Here is an 11,383-nt window from a genome sequence, read left to right on the forward strand (position 1 = left end):
GTGGTGTGGGCTGCCTGGTGAGGGACAGGTGGTGTGGGCTGCTGGGTGAGGGACAGGTGGTGTGGGCTGCTGGGTGAGGGATGGGTGGTGTGGGCTGCCTGGTGAGGGACGGGTAGTGTGGGCTGCCAGGTGAGGGACAGGTGGTGTGGGCTGCCGGGTGAGGGACGGGTGGTGTGGGCTGCCTGGTGAGGGACGGGTGGTGTGGGCTGCCTGGTGAGGGACGGGTGGTGTGGGCTGCCTGGTGAGGGACGGGTAGTGTGGGCTGCCAGGTGAGGGACAGGTGGTGTGGGCTGCTGGGTGAGGGACGGGTGGTGTGGGCTGCCGGGTGAGGGACGGGTGGTGTGGGCTGCCTGGTGAGGGACGGGTGGTGTGGGCTGCCTGGTGAGGGACGGGTGGTGTGGGCTGCCAGGTGAGGGACGGGTGGTGTGGGCTGCCTGGTGAGGGACGGGTAATGTGGGCTGCCAGGTGAGGGACAGGTGGTGTGGGCTGCTGGGTGAGGGATGGGTGGTGTGGGCTGCCTGGTGAGGGACAGGTGGTGTGGGCTGCTGGGTGAGGGATGGGTGGTGTGGGCTGCCTGGTGAGGGACGGGTGGTGTGGGCTGCCTGGTGAGGGACGGGTGGTGTGGGCTGCCTGGTGAGGGACGGGTGGTGTGGGCTGCTGGGTGAGGGATGGGTGGTGTGGGCTGCCTGGTGAGGGACGGGTGGTGTGGGCTGCCTGGTGAGGGACGGGTGGTGTGGGCTGCCTGGTGAGGGACGGGTGGTGTGGGCTGCCAGGTGAGGGACGGGTGGTGTGGGCTGCTGGGTGAGGGACGGGTGGTGTGGGCTGCCTGGTGAGGGACGGGTGGTGTGGGCTGCCTGGTGAGGGACGGGTGGTGTGGGCTGCTGGGTGAGGGATGGGTGGTGTGGGCTGCCTGGTGAGGGACAGGTGGTGTGGGCTGCTGGGTGAGGGATGGGTGGTGTGGGCTGCCTGGTGAGGGACGAGTGGTGTGGGCTGCCTGGTGAGGGACGGGTGGTGTGGGCTGCCTGGTGAGGGACGGGTGGTGTGGGCTGCCTGGTGAGGGACGGGTGGTGTGGGCTGCCTGGTGAGGGACGGGTGGTGTGGGCTGCCTGGTGAGGGACGGGTGGTGTGGGCTGCCTGGTGAGGGACGGGTGGTGTGGGCTGCTGGGTGAGGGATGGGTGGTGTGGGCTGCCTGGTGAGGGATGGGTGGTGTGGGCTGCCTGGTGAGGGACGGGTGGTGTGGGCTGCCTGGTGAGGGACGGGTGGTGTGGGCTGCCTGGTGAGGGACGGGTGGTGTGGGCTGCCAGGTGAGGGACGGGTGGTGTGGGCTGCTGGGTGAGGGACGGGTGGTGTGGGCTGCCTGGTGAGGGACGGGTGGTGTGGGCTGCCTGGTGAGGGACGGGTGGTGTGGGCTGCCTGGTGAGGGATGGGTGGTGTGGGCTGCCTGGTGAGGGACGGGTGGTGTGGGCTGCCTGGTGAGGGACGGGTGGTGTGGGCTGCCTGGTGAGGGACGGGTGGTGTGGGCTGCCAGGTGAGGGACGGGTGGTGTGGGCTGCCAGGTGAGGGACGGGTGGTGTGGGCTGCCTGGTGAGGGACGGGTGGTGTGGGCTGCCTGGTGAGGGACGGGTGGTGTGGGCTGCCTGGTGAGGGACGGGTGGTGTGGGCTGCCAGGTGAGGGACGGGTGGTGTGGGCTGCCTGGTGAGGGACAGGTGGTGTGGGCTGCCTGGTGAGGGACGGGTGGTGTGGGCTGCCTGGTGAGGGACGGGTGGTGTGGGCTGCCTGGTGAGGGACGGGTGGTGTGGGCTGCCTGGTGAGGGATGGGTGGTGTTGGCTGCCAGGTGAGGGACGGGTGGTGTGGGCTGCCTGGTGAGGGACGGGTGGTGTGGGCTGCCTGGTGAGGGACGGGTGGTGTGGGCTGCCTGGTGAGGGACAGGTGGTGTGGGCTGCCTGGTGAGGGACGGGTGGTGTGGGCTGCCTGGTGAGGGATGGGTGGTGTGGGCTGCCTGGTGAGGGATGGGTGGTGTTGGCTGCCAGGTGAGGGACGGGTGGTGTGGGCTGCCTGGTGAGGGACGGGTGGTGTGGGCTGCCTGGTGAGGGACGGGTGGTGTGGGCTGCCTGGTGAGGGATGGGTGGTGTTGGCTGCCAGGTGAGGGACGGGTGGTGTGGGCTGCCAGGTGAGGGACGGGTGGTGTGGGCTGCCTGGTGAGGGACGGGTGGTGTGGGCTGCCTGGTGAGGGACGGGTGGTGTGGGCTGCCTGATGAGGGATGGGTGGTGTGGGCTGCCTGGTGAGGGATGGGTGGTGTGGGCTGCCTGGTGAGGGATGGGTGGTGTGGGCTGCCTGGTGAGGGACGGGTGGTGTGGGCTGCCAGGGAGGGATGGGTGGTGTGGGCTGCCTGGTGAGGGACGGGTGGTGTGGGCTGACTGGTGAGGGACGGGTGGTGTGGGCTGACTGGTGAGGGACAACTGCTGTACTTTAGACCAACAAAATCCCTTCAGCGGTCAGCTGGTGCAGTGTTTTGCTGAGGTAAAAGGGGAGACAAGATAGTCAGCAGAAAACTTTGACTAACATCTACAGTCCACCAGTCTGGGGTCCTCACACACCTACCACTCAGGGGGTCCTCACACACCTACCACTCAGGGGGTCCTCACACACCTACCACTCAGGGGGTCCTCACACACCTACCACTCAGGGGGTCCTCACACACCTACCACTCAGGGGGTCCTCACACACCTACCACTCAGGGGGTCCTCACACCACCACCAGTCTGGGGTCCTCACACACCTACCACTCAGGGGGTCCTCACACACCTACCACTCAGGGGGTCCTCACACCACCACCAGTCTGGGGTCCTCACACCACCACCAGTCTGGGGTCCTCACACACCTACCACTCAGGGGGTCCTCACACCACCACCAGTCTGGGGTCCTCACACACCTACCACTCAGGGGGTCCTCACACACCTACCACTCAGGGGGTCCTCACACCACCACCAGTCTGGGGTCCTCACACACCTACCACTCAGGGGGTCCTCACACACCTACCACTCAGGGGGTCCTCACACCACCACCAGTCTGGGGTCCTCACACACCTACCACTCAGGGGGTCCTCACACACCTACCACTCAGGGGGTCCTCACACCACCACCAGTCTGGGGTCCTCACACACCTACCACTCAGGGGGTCCTCACACACCTACCACTCAGGGGGTCCTCACACCACCACCAGTCTGGGGTCCTCACACACCTACCACTCAGGGGGTCCTCACACCACCACCAGTCTGGGGTCCTCACACGCCTACCACTCAGGGGGTCCTCACACCACCACCAGTCTGGGGTCCTCACACACCTACCACTCAGGGGGTCCTCACACCACCACCAGTCTGGGGTCCTCACACACCTACCACTCAGGGGGTCCTCACACCACCACCAGTCTGGGGTCCTCACACGCCTACCACTCAGGGGGTCCTCACACCACCACCAGTCTGGGGTCCTCACACACCTACCACTCAGGGGGTCCTCACACCACCACCAGTCTGGGGTCCTCACACACCTACCACTCAGGGGGTCCTCACACCACCACCAGTCTGGGGTCCTCACACACCTACCACTCAGGGGGTCCTCACACCACCACCAGTCTGGGGTCCTCACACACCTACCACTCAGGGGGTCCTCACACCACCACCAGTCTGGGGTCCTCACACGCCTACCACTCAGGGGGTCCTCACACCACCACCAGTCTGGGGTCCTCACACACCTACCACTCAGGGGGTCCTCACACCACCACCAGTCTGGGGTCCTCACACGCCTACCACTCAGGGGGTCCTCACACCACCACCAGTCTGGGGTCCTCACACACCTACCACTCAGGGGGTCCTCACACCACCACCAGTCTGGGGTCCTCACACACCTACCACTCAGGGGGTCCTCACACCACCACCAGTCTGGGGTCCTCACACACCTACCACTCAGGGGGTCCTCACACCACCACCAGTCTGGGGTCCTCACACACCAGCACTTGGACAGCTCTGGGGTCCCTATGTGTATCAGCTCTCCTAAACCTTCACCAACGACCTATATTGTTTATCGTACAGCATATTTATTTGTACAGGTTCTATAACAACCTGGAATTATCTGTTAGTCTCCAGTATAGGAGAGGTTTAACATGTTACTGCAGCAAGCCAATGGTAAATTATAATCACTTCATTAGGAGGGGCTGGGGATGGAGGGCTGGTCAAAGTGGAAGGCGTGCTATGGGTAGGGAAGGAACGTGAACACACCTGAGGGGTGTGGGTTGGGGACCTGGACTTACCTAAGGGGTGTTTAGTCAGGACGGAGAGGGTGGGGTTGGGGACCTGGACTCTCCTGAAGGGTGCGGGTCTAGAAAAGATGAATTTCTTGGTGTGATTTCAATCTTTGCAAATGTTATGTAGAGTGAGGCTGACAGCCTGTGCTCGGGGGGAAGGATTTGGGGGAATATCGTGGAGGAGGAGGAGGAATCTGTTGAGGAGGTGGAGGAGGGAGAAGGTGATCTAGCTTTCTGTTTTCGTTTGGTGACTGTGGAAGAGGGAAGTGACGTGTTATCTGGCATAAAGAATATACTGGATGAGGATGCACCTTGTGACTGTGGGGTGGCTGGTATGGTGGGAGACACTGACTCAGGGAGAGTTGAGGTGAGGAGAGGTGACTCGTGGGTAGTTTGAGTGGTGAAAGATTTGAGGAGAATTGACTCAGGACAAGCATGGGTGGTAGGGTAGGTGAGGATAGGTAACCCAGGGTTAGGATGGATGAAGGAGGAGGAGTTTGAGCTTAAGGATTGCGACCTTAGCTCAAGCGTCTGGTGTGGAGTTAGCAAGAACCGGACTGGTGACCTGACCAGTGGAGGCGTGGTATTGGAACTCGGTGACAAAGGTCCGTGAGGAGTTGCTCTTCGAGTGCGAGTTGGAAGCTCTGCCTGGCTTACTCCGAAGGCAACAAAATAACTTGCGATAGGCCGAGCGATACTGCCGGTTCGTGACAGCATAGACGAAGGGATTGACTACAGCCGAGGCCCAGGCTAGCACGGATGCCAACACATGCAGGGATGGCACGAGCACCTGGAGAAAAATAAGCACATAGTTTATATCAGCAACGACACACAATGATGCCACAATAATGTTATATATCTGAGAAAATCTTCGGACCAGGACAGTGGGATGGAACCAAGATGTCGGTTCGATGCTGCCATCCAGCTCCAAAGGTTTTCTCAACAGTGATATTTACAATATATAAGAAGCTTATTAAAAAAGTTAATTTCTGGATAAATCAAAACTTGCCAAACAATGATCCAAACATTGTGCTTTGAAAACAATCAATATTTAATCCACCCATATACATATGTGTACTTTATACATATACTGTATATACATTATTGTGCTGAAGAGAGGCTCAATAATAAGGCTGAAATAGACAGTTATTTCTATGTTTAAGGCTTAATATACTGTAATATAAAATACGCACACACACACACACGACCCGTATAATACACACTTGTGTATTCGTGAAATTTATGTAAAGAATTTACACAAAGTCTCTTGCACTTTGCACTCTTCAGAGTGCTTTGTCAAGGTCTGAGTGTGTGGTTGGGATGAGACTTAAATCTCAATGACTATTGTGACTCATCACCTGCGTTAACGTGGCTGAAGTGTGTTGACCAGACCACACACTAGAAAGTGAAGGGACGACGACGTTTCGGTCCGCCCTGGATCATTCTCAAGTCGATTGTGACAATTGATTGATTTCTCACAATCGACTTGAGAATGGTCTAGGAAGACTCAATGACTAACCTCAATGTCTAGACGTTGAGATGTAAGTCTCCTAAACACACTCAGTCCTTGACTAAGCACTCAGGAGAGTGCAAAAGATTTAGTGTAAAATTCCTTACATAAATTTCACACATACACAAGTGTGTGCATTTTTATCCTATTATTATGTCTGTGAGAAGTGAGAAGACATTACTATTACTTATTGAAAATATTGTCGACAGTTGCCAACATTGGCAACATGGAACACCATAAGTAACTTGTGGGGCATAGTCACATAAACACCATAAGTAACTTGTGGGGCATAGTCACATAAACACCATAAGTAACTTGTGGGGCATAGTCACATATCACTTGTTAAATCACGTGTGTGTATTCTGAATACATGATTCATATTTTCATCTATTCAGACCCCAACTTGCACACACTAAAGAATATTGTAAATAACAAATTAAGAAAAGTCCACTGATGGATGTCAACCAACAAACTCTCACTAAACATAGGTTCTTCTTCAAGAACAAATTAGATAAGTTCTTGCAAGAAGTGCTGGACCAACCGAGCTGTGGTGGGTATGTGGGCCTGCGGGCCGCTCCAAGCAACAGCCTGGTGGACCAAACTCTCACAAGTCGGGCCTGACCTCAGGCAGGGCTCGGGGAGTAGAAGAACTCCCGAGACCCTCGCCAGATAAAATAAGATAGAAAAGACCTACTACATTTAATTTGGTAGTAAATCAAGTAAATCTACTCTCACAAACTCAATGTATTGTACTTCTTGTATATAAATAAATAAATTATTCTAGAAATGCAGTATTATTGACTTAAATCCTTTTATGGATCTGATACTGGCAGGGAGTTTGGCAGTACTAGAGGCAGGTGCTGCCAGCCTGCAGTGGTTTGGCCTGCATTGCCTGTCATTGCTGACTGTTGCTGCAAACATGTATAAGTATTATGTATTTGCTGCAAACATGTATAAGTATTATGTATTTGCTGCAAACATGTATAAGTATTATGTATTTGCTGCAAACAAATGAGTAACAAATGAATAGAGTAGAAAGTTGCAGCAGGTGTGGAATATGTCGTGGGTTTAGAGACCAGCAGTGAAAGTGGCAGTTTATGTAGGAAGTGTCTTTTTGGTGTGGGGAAGTGTCAGTATGGCAAGTGACAATGATGAGAGAGGCAAGGAATAATGAACTTGCCTTACAACTTTGTGCTATAGTTTAAGGTAAAACTTTTTACACTTGGTCAGCTGTCTAATTTCCAGTGTGTACAACACTAGGATGTAAGGCTGACATTTCCAGCGTGTCGCTGTACAACACTAGGTTGTAAGGCTGACATTTCCAGCGTGTCGCTGTACAACACTAGGATGTAAGGCTGACATTTCCAGCATGTCGCTGCACAACACTAGGATGTAAGGCTGACATTTCTAAAAGCATTACTTATCACTGTTGTCAGTTCTGGATATTGGATATTGGATTCTGGATATATACCTCTTGACTTATTTAACCCACAATGACCAGAAATTTAGACAGTGTTATGGCTGATAATTACCATATTCACAGGTTCATTTTAACATGTAGTTTTTAATTGCATAAATTAACTGAATTTAATTTCCCAATGAAATATAAAAATAAAATATACTGTATGTTAATTAACTATCTAAACAAGATAACAGTTTTATAAACTAATCAAATAATATGCCCAAACACTTAAGGCGTGTCAGGGATGATCCCGGACGTAGGTTTGAACCCTTATCACTGCCCTTGTGAATTTGTTTACTTTAATTAAGGGATTTAATGTGGTATATGATAATTGCGAGATAAAATACTAACGTCATCGTCGGCAACATTGACAATCATGAGAGGGAGGAAGGAGACCAGGAAGCAGAGGAAGATAGTGAGCATCATCTTGGTGAGGCGGAGGTCCTCCTTGCGGGCGATGTGCACGTTGAAGGTGGAGGGGGAGCCGCCCTTGTTGGTGTGGGCCACCAGGTTGCGTCGGGACTCCCGTACCTGCAACATCACACCAAGCACTCAATAACCGTTTGCTCAAATTGTTGTTCAGTACAGTCGTAATTTGTATAGTTAAAATTTCAAGTACAGTACAGTATTTATTTATACAAGTCAAAAGTTAAGATACCATTCTCTGCCACCACACTGATCCATACTTTAGCACCACACTGATCCATATTTTGCTACCACACTTATCCATGCTATAATACCACACTGATCTATACTTTAGCACCACACTGATCCATACTTTAGCACCACACTGATCCATACTTTAGCACCACAACACACAGCCTTGAGTGTTGTGTCTCCTCCTAGAGACTAGCGTTGTGACGAAGTGGGTCTCGGTAACGAGACTGAAATAGTTATATATGAATGACTTAATGTTGATCAAAATAGAATCCACACTCGAATATGAGTTTGGTGTTGGCAGCATATTAGTGAGATACAATACTGTACTGAGTAAGGAATCTTGCACGCACCTTGTAGTATATGGCGGAGTAGCAGACGACGATGGCTATCATGGGCAGGAGGAAGCCAAAGAGGAAGAGGAACTTCTTAGGTGAGGAGCCATCCTTCTTGAGGATAGTGCAGGAGAAGGAGGGGGGATCGAGGCCCAGGCGGCCCCACACCCCCAACAGGGGAGGCATCATCATTCCAAACGAGAAGAGCCACACTACAGCGATCATGAGGTAGATGTAGTGGTGACGGTAGACACGATCGTAGAGGCCGTGGTGAGCGATCAGTATGTACCTGTTGGCAGTAGTGGGTGGTTAGTGTGCTGGAGTAGTGGAAGATTTGTGAGTACATGGGAGAAATAAAGAAATATGTTTATTGGGAAGAAGTGAAGAATCGGTGTGAAAGATACTGTACAATGGACACTCCAAAACTCTTTTGCTAACACCTAAAATAATTTTAAATATTGGATATTACAATATAATAGATGAGAGGCTGTTTATTATCATCATTGGTCTACAATAGTACACAGCCGATACATTAATCACACGCTTTCTAGATCTTCTAGAGGGAAAAATACCTGCTTGATACCTGCTTGATGGGGTTCTGGGAGTTCTACTCCCCAAACCCGGCCTGAGGCCAGGCTTGATTTGAGAGAGTTTGGTCCACCAGGCTGTTGCTTGGAGCGGCCCGCAGGCCCACATATACCTGCTTGATGGGGTTCTGGGAGTTCTTCTACTGCCCAAGCCCGGCCCGAGGCCAGGCTTGATTTGTGAGAGTTTGGTCCACCAGGCTGTTGCTTGGAGCGGCCCGCAGGCCCACATATACCTGCTTGATGGGGTTCTGGGAGTTCTTCTACTCCCCAAACCCAGCCCGAGGCCAGGCTTGACTTGTGAGAGTTTGGTCCACCAGGCTGTTGCTGGGAGCGGCCCACAGGTCCACATACCCACCACAGCCCGGTTGGTCCGGAACTCCTTGGAGGAAACTATCTAGTTTCCTCTTGAAGATGTCCACGGTTGTTCCAGCTATATTTCTGATGCTCGTTGGGAGTATGTTGAACAACCGCGGACCTCTGATGTTCATACAGTGTTCTCTGATTGTGCCTATGGCACCTCTACTCTTCACTGGTTCTATTCTGCATTTTCTTCCATGTCGTTCACTCCAGTACGTTGTTATTTTACTGTGCAGATTTGGGACCTGTCCCTCCAGTATTTTCCATGTGTGTATTATTTGGTATCTCTCTCGTCTTCTTTCTAGTGAGTACATTTGGAGAGCTTTAAGACGATCCCAATAATTTAGGTGCTTTATTGCATCTATGCGTGCCGTATATGTTCTCTGTATTCCCTCTATTTCAGCAATCTCTCCTGCTCTGAAGGGGGAAGTGAGTACTGAGCAGTACTCAAGACGGGACAACACAAGTGCCTTGAAGAGTACAACCATTGTGATGGGATCCCTGGATTTGAAAGTTCTCGTAATCCATCCTATCATTTTTCTGGCTGACGCAATATTTGCTTGGTTATGCTCCCTAAACGTTAGGTCGTCAGACATCATTATTCCCAAATCCTTGACATGCTGTTTTCCTACTATGGGCAGATTGGATTGTGTTTTGTACCCTGTATTACTGTATGTTTAAGGTCCTCATTTCTGCCGTACCTGGGTACCTGGAATTTATCACTATTAAACATCATGTTATTTTCTGCTGCCCAATCAAAAACTTTACAAATATCTGCTTGTAGTTTTCAGCAGAGGTAATTTTCATGTTGATTTTTGTGTCATCTGCAAAGGATGATACGAAGCTGTGACTTGTATTTTTGTCTATATCTGATAGGAAAACAAGGAAAAACAGTGGTGCAAGGACAGTAAGTACCTTGAGGTACAGAGCTTTTAACTGCGCTTGGATTTGATTTTATATGGTTGACTGTTACTCTGTGTTCTGTTCTACAGGAAATCGAGTATCCACCATACTACTTTACCTGTTATTCCCACTGACTCCATTTTGTGTGCTAACACTCCATGGTCACATTTGTCGAACGCCTTTGCAAAGTTTGTGTATACAACTTCTGCATTTTGCTTTGTAACAAGAGAGCAGTACATAGTACATGAACATCATAACAGCATGAACAGGCCACGTGGAGGATGAACAAACCACGGGCGCCAGACAGGCGGCGGCAGACAATGTAAAAGTTACACCTCTGTACAAGTTAGCCATAGAGTCAGGTCAACGGTCATCGAATCACGAAGAGGTCAGAGTTGATGCCGTCATGATAATCTTCAGGGATTAACCCCTAAACATCAAATGTAAAACCCTCATGTTCAGCTGGGGAGCAGGAGATCATGGGACAGTCAGTAGAGTGGGCGCAGCCAAGTAGGAAGGTGTGTGTGTGGACTCGGGGAAGGAACATCATCTTCCCAGGAAAACTGTGGAACAACATACGAGTAAGTACGGCTCTCTTGTACTAAAGCACCTCATTCAATACCCTTGGCCTCTAGTAGGGAATATAGTTAGGGAGTGTCTTATTTAAGTATGGCTCTCTTGTACTAAAGCACCTCATTCAATACCCTTGGCCTCTAGTAGGGAATATAGTTAGGGAGTGTCTTATTTAAGTATTTTAAATAAAGTCATATATTAATTGTTATTCAATGTGTATTAATGGTTCCTTGCCTTAGTGATATTGGGCCTACCGTCCCCTTTGCCCCAGTGACCTAGTGTTCTTAATTATCCAATACTCCTCCCCCCGTTCGTCTTCCGTGTTGAGGTATTAGTATTGGGTGTGTCCCGCCTTATTCTTGTGTACTCTATAGTTCCCAAGTGGTCAGGATTATTCGAGTGTCAGGCCAGGATCCTTGTACCGTTCAATTGTCCCTTACACCTGTCCTGTTAGGTTATTCCATCTGCAAGACCTACGAATCTCACTCCGGTCCCCTGTCCGGTAACTCAGGGTGGTTATAACTCAGGGTGGTGGCAGCGTCACTCGGTAACTCATACGATAGGCTGTGACTACGATTATCTCTATCTTTCTGTCTCACTCTCCCTCACTAGTGTCTCACTCTCCCTCGCCCTCACTCGCTCTCGTTCTCCCTCCCTTGCTCTCGTTCTCGTTTTGCCTCACTCTTCCTCTCTCTCT

The 11,383-nt window shown here is 51.8% G+C and overlaps 1 protein-coding gene across 6 annotated transcripts in view; it reads right to left on the reverse strand.

Moving 5' to 3' along the window:
- Positions 1 to 3,668: 3,668 nt before the first annotated feature.
- The window catches only part of LOC123754109 (protein trapped in endoderm-1), a 115,157-nt gene continuing 107,442 nt past the window's right edge, over positions 3,669 to 11,383 (reverse strand). For all 6 annotated transcript variants that reach the window (XM_069308294.1, XM_069308291.1, XM_069308283.1 and 3 more), the window contains 3 exons: positions 8,285 to 8,555; positions 7,626 to 7,805; positions 3,669 to 5,092 (listed from right to left, as the gene is read on the reverse strand). In XM_069308294.1, coding sequence (XP_069164395.1) covers positions 4,826 to 5,092; positions 7,626 to 7,805; positions 8,285 to 8,555 — 718 coding nt within the window. In that variant the 3' untranslated portion in view covers positions 3,669 to 4,825. The remainder of the gene's footprint in view (positions 5,093 to 7,625; positions 7,806 to 8,284; positions 8,556 to 11,383) is intronic.

Source organism: Procambarus clarkii, chromosome 6 (assembly GCF_040958095.1).
Source record: "Procambarus clarkii isolate CNS0578487 chromosome 6, FALCON_Pclarkii_2.0, whole genome shotgun sequence".
Taxonomy (NCBI): domain Eukaryota; kingdom Metazoa; phylum Arthropoda; class Malacostraca; order Decapoda; family Cambaridae; genus Procambarus; species Procambarus clarkii.